The 16,447-nt window shown below is 44.9% G+C and overlaps 1 protein-coding gene across 1 annotated transcript in view; it reads left to right on the top strand.

The window, feature by feature from the left end:
• Window positions 1-16,447, top strand: part of TRHDE (thyrotropin releasing hormone degrading enzyme) — a gene marked incomplete at its 5' end in the record, with an annotated part of 317,351 nt that overhangs the window by 117,187 nt on the left and 183,717 nt on the right. The window contains one exon of the mRNA XM_019543934.1: window positions 14,595-14,749. Coding sequence (XP_019399479.1) covers window positions 14,595-14,749 — 155 coding nt within the window. The remainder of the gene's footprint in view (window positions 1-14,594; window positions 14,750-16,447) is intronic.

Genomic DNA, 16,447 nt, shown 5'->3' with positions numbered 1-16,447 from the left:
CTAGAGGAAAAAGCAATCAGGACTCATAGGAGAGATGATATCTTTTATTAGACCAACAAGATTTTTGCAAAATTTTTTTTTGCAAAAATCTTGTTGGTCTAATAAAAGATATCATCTGTCCTGTGAGTCCCCATAAGTGGATTAAGGCACAGGCCAGCTGGGCCTGGGCCCAGGGGCCATCCACATTCCTGGGGGGACAGTGTTGCCAAGTAAATGATAATAATTCTGCAATTTGAAGTTAAATTCTTCAGTTAAATATCTTAATCATCCTATGCCTGCAGCTCCAAGTCTGAGTCCAGTTCCCTCTGTCCACAGTCCTGGCTGACCGAGCCAGTGAGATCTCCAGCTCTGCTGTGTACTCCTCTGTGTAGGGCTCACCAGGTTCCACATGCACAGTGCTCTCTCTTCCCTTTACTCCAGCCTCAAGCTTTCTCTTCCTTTTTCCCTTGCCCTGCCAGCCCCTGGGGGTTTTTGGGGGGTACAGTCCAAATTAACAGCAGCTCAGCCTGCAAGCTGCCCCCTGGTTCCTCCTGCTGTTACACACATTACATTCACATTACAGATGCTATCAGCAACTCTGTGGAACTGCAGTCCTGAAGAATGCCCATCCAAAAAAAATTAAGAGGAGGAAAAGATAGCAAGACTCATGTAGATGAACTCAAAACATTTTTTGGACAATAAGATTTTTGTGGCAATCTTTATGAAGCACAAGAAAAAATGTGGAGAATAAATACAGCTGCTAGAAACCTGATGTTGAAAATAGACTGCATAAGATATGGGGTACAGTGAAGAAATCATCTCTGTGAGCAGATGACCTCTGTATTGCTATTAAAGTCAGTGAGATGTGGATAATTTGCAAATACATGTTAGTCACAACTTAAAACTCTTCTCACATAGCTTTAACTTTAATATTTAGCTGTTCCAAGATGTCAGAACAATTTGTGGCAAGAGTGTCTGTGTAGAGAAATTGGGCTTAAATTCTCACTTTCTGTTGGACCTGCACAGGCTGTAGTGGTTCAGAGCAGTCACATGCTTAGGATTAATGTGGTGATACTATAGAAGATTGCACAGAATTATTTACAGGTTTAGATTTTATTTTTTATATCTATTTTTTCTGTTGTGTCTAATTTCTTCAGTCCTAAAGTCTCCTAATCTTGCTGGCAGTTTAGAGCTACTTCATGCCTGCAAAGTGCTTTCCCATTCTTTTCCCCTCCTTTCAAATAAGAGTCCTTCACGCTTTACATCACCCAGTGTAGGGACTGAAGTATTGAGCTGGGATTTCCTGCATGTGAAACAGAGCAATGACCATTTCCTTTGCTGTGTGCTTTAGTAATGTGGGCTGGTGCTGTTGTTCAGGTGATTGCTCTGCTCTGTCTGTGAACTGTTTCTTTCCTGGACATGGAGAAGCCTTTAAATGATAGCTCTCCACCCCACTTTTCTCATAGTGGGATCCTAGACTACTAGTCACTGTGCTCTTCGGTTTTCCAACTGTGTTACTTTCATCAGGCCCATGTAGGTAAAGTCCCTGTTGCATTTCTCTTTGGGAGCAGTGGACATCTGGTAAATGCTGTGACACAACAAAGATTGCTCAAAACAGAGATGGATTGATTTATTCATAGACAGAAAGAAAAGTGTTAAAATAAAGGTCTAAATGCATATTTTCTTACCTAAACTTAGCCTTTAATTGTCACTTTAGAGAGATGTTCCACCTGACTCCACTACCTCCCAAAAATTGGAGCTAGTGAATCAGGCTGGTTTCCTGCAGGTACTGCTTCCTTGATAGTGTGACTCAAGTCAGCCTGTACCGCCCTCAGAAGGATGCTGTCCTCCTTGAATCCATTTCAGAGGTTTGTTTGAATCTTTTTACCCACAGATTTCCTGGGATTGCGAGCACACACCTGACACAGCTCCTTATGTTTCTCTAGTGGAGCCAGAAAACCTTCCAATAATGGATGGTCAGTATTGTTCATTTGAATATCAGTTCTGCTGTATATGTAAACACTGTTTTAGTCCCAGGGTGGCCAGCCTGCAGCATGCATGCCAGCCTCTCTGTGTGGTATGCAGCAGATCAGGGAGGGGATACACAGCAGGGTGGCAGATATGGCTGAAAGCAGCGCACTTGAACTGTTAGGAAGTACAGGGCATGAAGCAGAAAGCAGAGCAGCAGATCGGGCAGGGGGTATGGGGCAGGGAACAGAAACCAGAGCAGCAAGTTAATCAGGGGATGGGAATTGGCATGGCACTCAGGGTGAGCGTAGATCTAGTTTTTGGCACAATTGCTACAAAGATTGACCCCCACTGTTTTAGTCCATGCAGAGTTTAACTCTTAGTCAAGGCCTTGTTATACATTAATTTTAGGTGGCTTCTAGAAGTATTAACTCCTGGATTGTCCACACATTAATACCTGAAACTGGTTTTATTTACATTTTAGGTGGCTTAAAGTTATTCTATTCTAGGTCAGGTTTCTTTCTGATTCATGTTACCCAGCTCACATTCTGTGATTGTGTGGGCACTCCCTGCAAGTTGCAATCCTCCAGCATCCCAGGATGCATTGTCCCCCCTCCTCCCCCCACCCCGATTCTTGTGGACAGATTTTTCACCCCCAAACTTTGCTGCCAAGGGGGAGGTTTTGGCACCAGGCAAACTGCCGCTTCTGCCCCTGGGAGTATGGCTTCCCCTTCCCCATCCTCAGGGGTGCAATCCTGTGTGAAAAGCCTGCTGAGGACGTGCCAGCTAGCCAGGCATGCCAGCTAGCATGGATGGATCCAGGAGTTTGGGAGGTAGGGGAGCGAAAGGTAGGGGTCAATCAGGTGCCCATAAGTTGGGGCATCCTTCCTGGGGCCTAAAGTGCCTTTCCTCGCTGTTCCCTCCTCCCAGCCTTGAAGGGAAGCATGACATGTACCTCCCATACCCCAATCCCCAATCTTAATTTATTTAATTTATTAAAACATGAGACCTTTAATTTACTTCCTCTGTTTTATTTTTAAATTCTTTTTTTAAACTTCTTTTTATCTTATTCTTCAGTGGCTGACTTCCTTCATTTCATCACCTTTCTCTCACCCCTATTTCCTTTCCACCTCCCATCTCATTACCAACCCCCATGTCATAACTATCCATCTGCCAGCTTCATGTTCCCCTCCCAGGTTCCCTAATCCATCTGTCACCCCCTTCCCCTCTCAGAACAGGGATAGAAGTCTATCCTGGCTCACCAGCCCTGTATTGGCAAGTCACAGCTGTAGCTCCTAGTCAGGCCCCTGCTCACCAGCCCCTAGGGTGCTTTCAGATGTTAAAAAAAAAAACAACAAAAAGCCCAAACCCCAAAGAAAACACTGCTTTACTTTAAACTCAGTGCATTTCCGCACTGAGCCCTGCACATGCCTGGAAGAGGCAGTGCATTACTTCAGCCTGGCTCACCCAACATCTGTAAAGATTGGACACCTTAGTGGGGTTTTTCTGGCACTTTTATCTAATCGGTGATTGAATCAGCTTTAGCTAAAAGCACCAAAAAGCCTTTCTGAAGCACCTGATCTTTACAGACACTGCTGAGCTGGATTGAAGTAATGCACTGCTGCTTCTGGTAAAGAGGGTTGTTTTTTTAAACTTCTGCAAACAGCCCTAGTGACAAGTCACAGCTGTGCAGGCGAGGGACAGTCAGAAAAGGTTTTTAGCCTTAAAATGTTACTATTCCAAACTTGAGCTAGTACTAACACCTGTCAATATTTGAGCAGCTCAAAGTGCAACGTGTTACAAGGCCCTTACTGTAACATTTGCTTTTCTAGGGAAAAGCCTTATTGCAGGACAGCAGTACAATAGCAACTCCTAGCAGGGAAGAAAAGGGTAAAACTTTATTGTAATTCAACTCAGTACAAGCACACGACTCTTTCCCTGCTATCATGCTTGCCAGACTTCAGCAAGTGATTGCCAGGATGACTGTACGCTAGTCATCTTTATGCTCTGGCTAGAGCATAGAGACATATATCAGATTACTACACATCTCTGCCTTTAAAGTACATATCTGAAAGAAAATAAATTTGCCTTTAGAAATCTTGTCTCTGGAGAGGTTTTACCAGATATATATTTCTTGTTTATCTTGTGATAGGAAAAGCATAATCTAGCACTGCCCATGAAAGTGCTTCAAAATCAACAGTCTCTGAAGTCAAACAGGGAATCAGCGTTGATGCCTTACTGGAGTCTTGTTCAGTGTTCTGCATTGTCTCTTCAGGTGACTGTGGTGAAGGTTTCTCTGTAGAAACCACATGTTTCTACAACCAATGTGGTGATTTGGTAACATAAGCTGTCAGAGAGGGATGTATCTGGCAGTGGATCCAGAGGAGGTAGAGTGGCATAGCTGCACCCCTCTCTTTGAACCTGTTATGGGGTAGGAACAATAGTTAGGGATTTTTTAAGTTCCTGAATCAGTTAGAATCTCCCTCCCTTTCCTTATGTGCTCAGTCATGTCCCCTCCTTTTCCTTCTCTTCTGTGTCCTCTCCCTTCTCATTACCCCTTCCCGCACCTGCACTGACACTGTCCCCCACTGTCCTGGCGGTGGGGAGAACTCCAGGGCTGCTCCAGCTGGGCTGTGCCAAGGTTGGGCTCAGTCTGGGATAGCAGCAGCAGCAGGACAGGAGGTCTGCCTAGCCATCCCTGGGTGTTCCTGGAAAGCCCAGGAACAGGTTCAGGGAGGGGACACATGCCATCGCTGTCTCTGCTGCTATAACAGGTTGAGCCCAACCCCCACAAAGCCTGGCTGAAGTGGTTCTGGAGCTCCCTTTGCCCCAAGACAGTGGCAGTGTTACCCAGGAAAGGGGGGAAGTGGAGAGGAGGACACATGTCTCTGAGTAGGGAGGGGAGACTTAAAAAGGAGGAGACTTGCCTTCTTTGGAGACTAAAAAATCCCTGACTGCTGCTCCCTGGTATGGTCTGCCCACCCAAGTGCAGGGGGAAGATGCTGAGAGCTGGGTATTTAGTCACTGTTGCAGCTCCACTTCTGGATGTGTTCTTCCTGGGGTCTTCCCAGGAAGATAGGATGTATCTTTCTATTTTTCAGCTGTCCCATGAGTATGATTATATCAGTGATTCAGACTGACTGTTGATTTTTGATTATCTGGCCCATGAAATGGGCACTACATTTTTAAACTCACATGTACGTAGATTTAGAGCAAGTCCATTTTCCTGAAGTGTATGCAGTGCTTCACACGTGAAGTTAACCTCAGTGGTAGGGTGGAAGAGCAGAACATAGAATCATAGAAAATGAGGGTTGGAGAGGACCTGTGCTCAAAGCAGGACCACCCCAACCATTGGCAACGTGTAGGGGTGCATGTGCACCCCCTGAGCATAGTGGTGCACCCCCTATGAAGAGGCACCACTGATCCTGCCGGTGGCGTCTGTGGGCGGTTGCCACTCACCACCCTCCCCCCTTACCGCTGACACTGCCGGCGGCATCTACGGGTGGTCAGCGATCGCTGCTGCTAGCGGTGTCTCTGGGTGGTTGCTGACCCCTGGTTGGCGCTTGCCACCCCTCCCCCACTTCCCTTCCCGGCAGCACCAGCAGCATCGGTGGGAGCTCCCTGCTTACCACCACCACACTCCCTCCAGCACCGCCGTGTCCCCCCCCAGCCACGCATGCATGACCTCAACATCCTCAGGACCATAATTGGGTTGTCAGACTACCCCTTGTCGAATCTCTAGTAGCTGGCTTATGCTTTTCTGAAAGATCTCATATGCGGAGGACCTTCCAAACAATAAGTTTTTGAGTCTCTCTCTCCAATAGAATAATGAATAAAGTGAGAGTAGACGGAGTACTATCTGCCAAACTTTGAGGTGGCATCAAGTTTGCTGAAGTTTGTCTTTTGCACCTGGCTAAGTGTATTCACGTTCACATTCTGTTTGAGCTCCGAGATATCAGTGGTGATATACACCTCCCCAGAATGCTTTTTCATGGTGACCATAAATGCACATCAGTCAGCTTGTCAACTAGTTCAATGATTTCCTTGTGGACTGTGTCTTAAGGGTTGTTTCTTGATAGATTTCAAGGGCAGTGGAATCCAGTGAGACACAATGGACACGTCTACATATGAAATGAATGTGATGCAATAAACTCTGGTGCTCCTGGGCACTGCATCGTCATGTGTGCCCAGGACCGCAGCACATTGAGCCAGGTTGAAGCAGGCCTAGCTGGCAGAGACCCCGGGGGGTCAGCCTGCCAGCCCTGGAGTGCTCCAATCCAGCTCATTGTGCTGTGGAGGGGCTGGCTGGGGCACAGGGGTGCTCCAGTGTAGTACTAACCAGCAGGCAGCCTCTGCACTGAAGCACCCTCAAGCCTCAACCAGCACCGTTAATGTCTACACATGTGTTGCCGTGCACTAAAGAATGCTGCCACAGGATAGTACTTCTATTTGCAAGTACTAACCTGTGGTGGAGTTAATTAGTTTACTGCGGCCTAATAGGGCTGCTTGTGTAGATGCTGACTCATTTACTGTGGAGCAAATTAGGCAGCTCTGCAGTAAACCTCTCGAGTAGATGTTAGTTCATTGTGTAAATTTTGGGGGTTTTTTTCCCAGTTTTCCTAGGCCTTTGAATAATCTCAGGAGTTATGTTCCCAGGCTTTTGAATAGCCCCAGGAGTTATTGGGTTAGGCTTATATTTGCAGCTTGAATCTTGACCTCATTCCACATCAGTACTAGGTTTAGTTCTTCACTTGCCTTACTGCACATCAGCCGTCTTTCAAGATCTATATTATATAGATGTTTTCCCAAATAGAAACTACAGCTGCTCACTCAGCTCCCCAGCAGTTTGCAGGGATCTCTTTTCAGGTGCAAATAGTTTCTTGTCAGCAGGATGAAGCTTGAGATGATGAACCAGGACAGAACTCTATAACTTCTCAGGAGTGCTGGTGAATCAGCTCCAATGTTGATCTTGAAGCAGATGGTAGTCTCTCAGAGTGTGATGTCTTCAGCCCAATGATTTGACTTAGCTCCAGTAACCACAGTGTATTTCAGGAAGGTGTCCCATTCTTGTCATTTGTGGCTGGCTCCTCCTTAGCAATGTGGTTGCTATCAGAATGTGCAGAACGTCTGCTGTAGACAGTTCCTCCTTCTTTGACAGATGGCGTCAGGCAATGACACATTCAGTCTTCTCTATGGGTTTGGCAGGACTCCCCCCCCAAGTATATTTTGTTGCTTCTTGATGCATTCAGCTGCAATGTCTCCAGCACATGATGGTCTTTCATGTCGCACACAATATGTTCACGTAGCATCTTTTCATGAAACCTGTGACAAAATCTTCAAAAGATTTACCATCTTTTTGAAATTGGGAAGAACCGTGTATCTCATACATAATATTATGGTGGGGGTACAATGTTTGTCAAACATTGATGAGAGTATATGACTGGTTATTCAAACATCAGGTTAAAGGACAGCTTAATGTCATCAGCCTTGAGCGTTAGATATGGGAGAAAGTTGATCCGTTTTTCGTCTTGCTTGATTTTCAGGCTGGGGGCTTGCCTAAATCAATCAAATTTTATTTTCCATCTGATCCACTCCTCACCAGTCTGGAAGGTGATTTGCTGTGGAGCTGGTGGCTGTAGTCACAGCTCACACCTGGGTTCTCCTGCCAGTGATGCAGAATTCACATTGAGGTTGTTCTTAGGGCTTTCATTACGATTTCACCATTGCCATTATATTATGTTTGCTCCTTTGACCATCAGGAATCAGGGCAACACGCCAACTAATTAGCTGCCAGCTGGCCATGGTTACCTGAGTGGATGTGACTGTCTGCTTATAGGCATCAGCTGTTTCAGTACCTAGCAAGCTACTCAGCAGGGCAGAAGCCTCTCTGTCTAGCTCAGGGCTCCTAGTTCCTGCCTTTTGGTTCCTTGTTTTCTGATTCCTGCCATTGGTCTGGCTCCTGACTGCCAGCTTCTGACCCATGGCTAAGCGTCCAGTCTTGATCCCTACTTCTGGCTCCTGACTTCATCTGTTCCTGATCCCCTGGCTTGTGACTCATTAGTCAAGCCCTGACCTTCCACATCCCAGTTGTAACTCCTGCCTCTGATAGATTGGATTACTAGGCAGTTACCTTTTAGCCAGTACAACAATCAACAGCCTGAGTGTGTGAAAACACTTAAGTAAACATGTATCAGAATTAAAGGAAAGATCTTGTATGTTTCACTTTGGGTACGGAATAAATTGACGAATAGTGGAATGGTAATAGGGGAAAGGGAGAACTGATTTACTGGTACAAGAATGTAGTATATGATAGAAGAACATGAAAATTGTCCCATCATTCCTGCTGAGGAGCCGGAATCTTGCCTTCCAGTCAAACCTGATCCAGTTTCAGTCGGTGTGTAGACTCCCATTGATCTCAGTTGTGCAGGATTAAGAGCCTAATGCTGTCTGGAGTGGGACTGCCAAAAGGTTTAGCAAAATGAATGCAAACATGGAGGAAAAAATGCACCATTATTTCTTCAAATGATAGAGAAAACAAATTTCATAAGGTTGTCTTAAGGTTGCTGTCCACAACCAGCTTAAATAGGTGTTAAATTGACAGCTTTTTGTGAAACCATGATTATACTTTCTAATAATATGAGACCATTATGTTTTGAAACGAGCTTACATAATTATGATGCCTTAATTAAGTGTTTGGAAATAAAAGATGATGTGAAGTTATAAACAATTTTTAATAGGTACACCAAAATGCTTTCCACATGACACACACTTTCCATCTGAAGATCCGAATGCTTTCCATCTGAATATTGATTGCATATGCATCCAAACGCTGTTTTTACATTTGAATAATTTTTACTTTTATCATTGTTGGTGTAGTATGTTATAGTGTTACGATCTGGCACCTTTCCCCCTTTATAGTATTGGCAGTGATTTTATTTGGGCCATATAGTTTTTACTTCTAAGTTATGAATTTAGTCTTTGTGAAGGCCAGGAGGTGGAAGGCCTCTATTATTCTAACAGAATATAGGATTCTCTGCACTGCTGTATCAGGAAATTTCAAGTAACTATTTTATGATGTATGAGAATATTATTCTCTGCAAGTAATAACAAGCACTTATATTTCTACAGTGATATCCACATAATCAAACATTCAAAAGTGCTTTACAAAGAATTTAATTAAATAGGGAGTGGAATAACTGGGTGCAACAAACACAGCCACTATTATATATTCAGCAGCTAATATTTTGCAGTTAGTGCAGAATGCTCTCTGGCAGTATCATGTATGAAAGTTATTATCAAAACGTGCAGCATTCCCTCTTTTCTGTTGTGCTAAGTCAAGATGTAACTGTGTCTCATCGCCCTAAAGAAAACTTGGAAGGAACTTTAAGAGTGGTGAGGTTCAGTAACTCTGTAGGCCCATCTAACACATGCATTAATGCGCCTTTTCTAAAGCACATTAAATTTAATGCCTTTAATGTGAGGTACTAAATTAATGTGCATTAAACTGTGCTAGTGCACAGTAGCACATTTGCTCATTTTTTAGTGATACGTAATATTCAGTAGACTATTTTACTGGGCATTAGTGTAATGTCACAATTTTTTATGAGATGCTTTAATGCTCAGTAAAATAGTCTACTGTGCATTAAAGTGCACATGTAGACATACCCAGTATAGTTTTTCTAATTCCCTAATGGATTACAAGAAGAAGGGAAACTAGACTCTTCAGGTTGAGACTTGAACTTGAAATACCATTAATCCAAAATCGAGGTTAAATTTATGGGGTCCTCAGTTATAGATATAGATTCCTTTCTTGTGTCATGAAGTTCAGGCTATGATTGAAGCTCTGTTTAAAGAAATTGGATATTTGGAGAGCAGAAGCAATATCTAGAAGGACCAAAGTCAAACATTGAAAAATGTCAGGGATAAATTGATACTCAGATTAGAGATTCATATTGTCAGTAGTATAATGTACCAATAAAGCAGTCACTGAAAATTGCTTAGACGATGAAAACAGAAGAGCCCTCCCACTTTCTTGAATGCACTTGGTTTGGTTCAGAGCTTATTAAGAGACACAGAGAATCTTTCCATTGACTTCACTGTGTTGGATCTGACCCTCATTTAGAAATGGTTTGAATATATCCAAATTTTAAGGCACACCTATGTATAGGTTGGATATATTACTGTGTTGTCTATAATCTTTCCAGGACCCTAGCAATTGCCCTCATTAGCATTGGTGGGACAGCAGGCCAGAGTTGAAATCATTAATATTACAATACTTTCTGGAAACCATGCTCTCCCCCACCCCTCCTGCCTTACTGATTTATTATCTTACCAATTTTGTTAATCAAAATACAGGCACCCCCTGCTTAATGCTTTTTATCTTAGTGCTATTTCACTATAATGCTCATTATAAATTAATACCTGATTTCACTTAACACTCAGTGAGTTTCATTATAACACTTTCGGTTGCCATCTTGAATTATAAAAAACAATTGTGGTTGCCATCTTGGGTCATCAAATACTTTTGGTTTTGCTTAACGCTCATTTCACTTAACACTCAGTTTTTCAGGAACCAATTAAGAGCGCTAAGCAAGGGTTTCCTGTGTCACTTTAAGCCAGGCTTAATGTTGAGTGTGGTAGTGGATTGTGAAGTTGGAGGCAAATGAGTTCTTTGTGTTTTGCTGGATTAAAGCCATATTGGGTGCATCTGTACATTGCCCTGTGATGACATTGTTACTGTGCCATGCTTTACTAAAGCATGGGACACTAACTGGCCATATGCATGGCACACAATTATTTTAGCAGCTACTCCACTGTTGCAGGTGGTATGCTATAATGGAGAAGTGCGCCACTAGGGTGAAGTAGCTGCTACTCATGGATGCTACTACGTTGCCATAGTGGGTCACTACAGCAACATAGTGTGCCCGTTGAGTACTTTTTCTCATCATAGTCTACCTGCACAGCAGTTACCTCTTCATGAGATTGGGAGGTTTTTCTGGTATACCAAGATACAGTGTACCTGTCTATACTAACAAGCCAACATCACTGAAACAAACACACACAGAAAATCCATAACAAGCTCATACAGATTGTTAAACTTTGTCTACATTACAAAATTCCATTGGCAAAGCTGTGTTGGCTTTCATTGTGAAATGCCTTCATATAGAGGTGTACCGATACATTGGTCTGATATAGAATTGGTACCGTTATAACGAAAACTGGCTGTATTGGATATTGGCCCAATGGGACCAATAATTTGGCTGATAAATGCCTTTGCTGCATGCAGCTGCAGCACAGCACTCAGGCAGCAAGGAGCACAGCTGGCAGCATGGAGAACTGTCTCCAGCTGGTAAGTCTGGTGTAGTGGAAGGGGAAGGGGAAAGTAAGGCGCATGGGGGGGGGCAGAATTATATCCCCTGCAGTGAGGGGGAGGGGACGGGGGCAGGCTCTGTCCAGACAGAGCAGAGGGGTAGAGTCACGGCTTGTGCAGGGGGAGGCGGCTCCCTCTGCTGCTTGCACCCTAGAAGGGTACAGGGGGAATTTTGTGCCCCCCTGGATCTTTGCGGGGTAGGGTGTGCTGCAGCCAGGGCTGCACGGGGCTCATCTCGGTGGGGCCTGGGCTCAGAGTGGGCACTGGCGGTGCTGGGAGGATGCTGCATTCGCCCCAAATTTTGCTGCCACTTCATTCCCAGTGCCGCAGCCGCTTGATGCAGCCCCAGCTTAACACCTTGCATCCACCCACGTGCTGGGAAGAACCGGAACTGCACCGGGTGGCTGGCTGGAAGCAGTGGCAGTGAAATTTGCGGTGGATGTAGCATCCTCTCAGCACCGCTTGTGCCCGCTCCATCCCCAGCCCCCACTGAAAAGAGCCTTGTGCAGCCCCAGCTGCAGCCTGCCCCATCATGCCCTGCGCAGATCCGGGGAGGCACACGCGCACCCCCGGTGCCGTCCTGGGGTTCAAGCAGTGGTGGGAGATGCCTCCCTCCCCCCACAAGCTGTGGCTCTGGCCCCGCCCCTCCTGCTCCATGTGGGCCATGCCTGCCCCTGTCCTCTCCCTCATCATGAGGGGGTGTTGATCTGCCCTTCTCCCCTCACAGCTCTTCCTTCCCTCTCCCCTTCCACCACATCGGACTTACCAGCTGGAGGCAGCTGTATTGGAATTTGGATTGGTATCGACTGATATGCCTCCTTAAATATTGGCTATTGGTATTGGCCCCAAAAATCTCTATCGGTGCACCCCTACCCTCATAGATGACCTTGCTCTATCAGCAAAAATCCCCAGCATGGACACAGCTCAGTCAGTGGAAGACAGCTTTAAATGGCTGAGAGCAAAATACCTGTTGGGGTTAAGAGATCTTGCTTTTGGCTTCTTTGTTCTGAAGATGAATATTCCGATGTAGCACAGTTTGTGACACCAGCAAAATCTTGTCCAGGAAAACTGATGAAAAAAGCACAAGCTACAAAAATAATTTGTTTTTTACAAGGAATAGACTTACCCGTGTGGGGGAAAAATCAGTTAAAAAAATTAAGGCATCCTTGTTCTTTCATACTAAATTTATACCAGTTGTATGCTGCTGACTTTAGTGGGGTTATTCTAGTTTTAAAACAGTGCAAATGAGAGTAGAGTCAAGGAGCACATAGAGAGTAGAGTCATGGGGTTTGCTCTGGCCCCAGCTTGGCCTAGTAACAGCTATTGTGGTGGTGGCAGCTCTGGACAGGCCCCAGAGTTGGGGCCAGAGCAGTCAGGATGGAGCAGGGCTGGATTAGGAGGCTAAGTGGTGAGGGTCAGGGAAGGAAGAAGTGGGGGGAGCAGAGGCTGCAGTTGGGAGAAGCAGACGTGGTGGGTGGCAGGCAGTGAGGGGGGGCTAGGCAGGGGGGAAGTCACTGTGGGGCAAGTAGCTGCAGGGGCAGACATCGAGGGATCAGGCAGCAGGAAGGGGAATGGTAGGGGGTCCTGGTTGTGGGGGCAAGGGGCAGGTGTGAGGCTGAATGTTCCCCATGCTCCACCTGCCCTCCAATTGCCCTGCCACTGCTTGTCTCCCTACTATCTGCCCTCTATGTCCCGCCCCAACCCCCTCCCACTTTCTGACCCCACACTGCATCCTCTATCACCAGCCTCACTATTGCCTCCCCACTGCTATTGTGTTCCTTACCATCTGTCTGTACCACTTCCTGGCCCCCTGTCACTTGCAGCAGAGGTGAGGGGGGTAAATTTAAGAAGACCTTCCAGTACTTAGATTCTATATTTGAGGAATTATAACAAATTTTAAAGGAATCTAATTATTGGGAGTGGTGGCATCTTAAATTCAGAGACATAAGAAAAGAATTACTGCTTTACCAAGATTATATTGACTACTCTTATACAAAATATTATTTTTCTACCACTTGTAAATGTATATTTATGTGACCTATGTACTTCCAAGTTAGCTTGTGTTTGGAAATAACTACTGTGGTCTGAGCCGCTCTAACTGAGGTCAATGATTGGTTTACTTTTTCACTCATAGAGGAGCAGAATGAGGCCCATCTTGATGATCACCTGGGAGTGGAGCTACATGGGACTGATAAGTGCTGAAAATCAACATTATTTCAGTGTTTCAGTGACAGCTTCTTTATGTGAAGTTCCCAGTGACAGCTGGTCCCCCACTGTATTATATATTATTGTCTTTATATAAAAGAATCAGTCCTAGGAAATGCATCTCTGGACCTAGTAGAACTGTTGTTTGTATTCCTCTGAGTCAAAAAGTCAACTAAGTCACTCTCCTGGCAGCCCAGGTTTTTTACTGTCTGTAAACCTAGTTGCATTTTCTTCTACCTTGCGTTCTGGTAGTGTAAAGTTTGAGTAGACTTTGCACTCTCCTCTGCTGTCTTGTCGAGCCCAACTTCTGCTGTGAGAAGTCCCTCACCTTCCCTTTCTTCTGTGGAAACGAATGACCCCGTTATCATCCTGTATGTTTTTTCAGCCTTCATGTCATTGTCAAATAGCTCCATTGGTCCCAGGGTACCAGGGAAGAGAAATGGGGAAAGCCACTTGTGTGAAATTGTTGTCAACGTTCCTTCTTTCACTAGAGCTTGCATAGTGTGATCCTGCATACAGAATGATGCTCCAGTGTGTACAGCATCTGCTATATTAAGAATTTGAATAGTCACTTATCATTCTAAGGGTCGTCATCATGAAATATTCTTTTCCTTTGATGTCACTAGTTTCTTTTACACATATAATTTTTTTAATTTCTTTTTGTTTTGGTGCAGAGGTTATTGTTTTCTATGATGTGCTCGAAACTTGAGAAGCATGTGTGAAATCCAGAAATTAATGTAAATAAATAAGCAATAGAGATGTTATTTTGAAAAGCTGAATAATATTAAGGAAATCTATTTCCACTAAAGTACCAAAACCTGACTGTTATTGCAATAAGAGAATCATAAGGCATGAGTGAGCGAACAATGAGGTAAGAGCAAGAGAGACCCAGTTTATTAAAATGATATTTTATAGCTAATACTGTAAAAGAACAGAAATTAACATTTTAATTTTTACACAGATGCTATTAACAAAAACACTCCTAATGATGGTTTATGGCCTTTACTTACAGTAGCTATAAGGCATAATAGCTCCCACAAGCATGTTAAAATATGTTTTGTTTTGCTTCTAGATCTGTTAGCTGTGCCTAAACATCCTTATGCTGCTATGGAGAACTGGGGACTAAGTGTTTTTGTGGAGCAAAGGATACTGCTCGATCCAAGCATTTCATCTATACCCTACTTATTGGATGTCACCATGGTCATCGTACATGAGCTATGCCATCAGGTATGACCATGTACTTAATTATGAACACTGGGGATGGACCTGAAAATTCAAATACATTTCTTTTCAGAGCTGATATTGCCCCACACCTGATTGCACATTTCTTTTAGCAATATTCAAAATAATGTGATGAACTATAAGATGCGTATACAGTGCACAAAATCAAAACAAACAAACAAGAGGCAAAAGCCAACATGCAGGGATGAATAACACTTCATCACATTGAGCTTAGGGTGCAATGGTGTTGCTGCCCAACAGCTTCCAAGTATTCTGCGCGTAGTCAGTATTATATCAGATTTATATACCTTTCCTCTGACCATAACGGTATTGTATGAGTGTGTGTATATGGTACAGATGCATGCATGCATGTATAGTTAACGAATTGATCACCTTAAAAGTAATTTATTGTATTTACTTGAATCCAAGGCAGCTTCAAATTTAAGACAGCCTCCCAATAATTAGATTTTATAAATAGAAGATGGTAAATTTTGTTATCATTTTTGATTTTTAGAATCTAATTATTGGAGGATTGTCTTCAATTCATATCCCACAACTATGGTGGGGAAAACAGTAACAGGAGGGGCAAGTGGCAGAATAAGCAACAGCAGGGGGGCATGTGGCCTGACCCCCACCCCTTGCTGTCTTGCCAGTTGTGCCCCCTGCAGCACGTGACCCCTGCCACTTGTCCCCCTGGTACCTATCCTCCCTGCCACGTGAGTCTTTGGCATTTGTCCCTCTGCTGTCCCCTGTCATTTGCCTCCCCCCCACCATTGCCTGTTCTATTCTCCCCCCCCAGCCTCTTGCTCCCCCTTACTGCTGCTTAGTTTGCATTGGCTCTGGCTCCCAGTCAGGTAATGGCTCTGGCCCTTGTCCAGGCCAGAGCTGTGCCAGGGCCAGAAGTGGACTTGTAGCAGCTCCCCTGTTGCTGTGAAGTCTCCTCTGCATGCCATTGCACCACGCAGTCTCTTCCATACAATGCCCACCACACACTCTCTCCTTCATGTAAGCTACATGCTTCATGGCATGAATGACTGGTGGATCCTGAGACTGGGGGGGCACCATTTGTAGGCAGCGAGTGGGGACTGCCAGTAGACACTGGTGGTGGCATCAGTGGTGGAGGTGGTGAGCAGGGACTGCCCGCAGACATTGGTGGCTGTGTTGGCGGCAGGGGGTGAGTGGAGACTGCCTGCAGATGCCGGTGGTGGTGTTGGTGGTGAGGGGGGAGGGTGGTGAGTGGCGACCACCTGCAGAAGCCAGCAGTGGTGGCAGCCAATCTTGGGGGTGGCATGGCATGCCCCCCCTCCACACCATGTGGTCTCCCCGCTGTACAGTGTTGCCTCACCCAGACTTCCCTGCAGTGCATTCCCCTCCCCATCACATGAGTTGCCTTGAACCACCCTGGCCATGACCAGACAGCAGCAGCAGTGGCAGTAGCAGAAGCTCTGGCCCTGGCTGTGGCTCTGGTGCTTGAATCCAAGGCTTTCCAACCCATTTCCTCCCCCCCACCCCTTAAATGCAGGAAAAAACCTTGTCTTGGGATTTGAATAACTATAGTATTAGAGCACTGTAGCAAATTCAGGCTAAACTTCATGTTCAAAACCGTTTTCTGTGGCAAAAATAAATTTGGAAGTCCTCTTCTGCAAACACACACTTTTTTATTCTGCCATTAACTATCTGATCATAAGTGATGAATATTTTGTC

This window comes from Crocodylus porosus, unplaced genomic scaffold, assembly GCF_001723895.1.
Source record: "Crocodylus porosus isolate Cpor-Errol unplaced genomic scaffold, CroPor_comp1, whole genome shotgun sequence".
Classification (NCBI taxonomy): Eukaryota; Metazoa; Chordata; order Crocodylia; family Crocodylidae; genus Crocodylus; species Crocodylus porosus.
The sequence above is the reverse complement of the archived record's forward strand: the minus strand, read 5'-3'. Positions and strand labels throughout refer to the sequence as shown.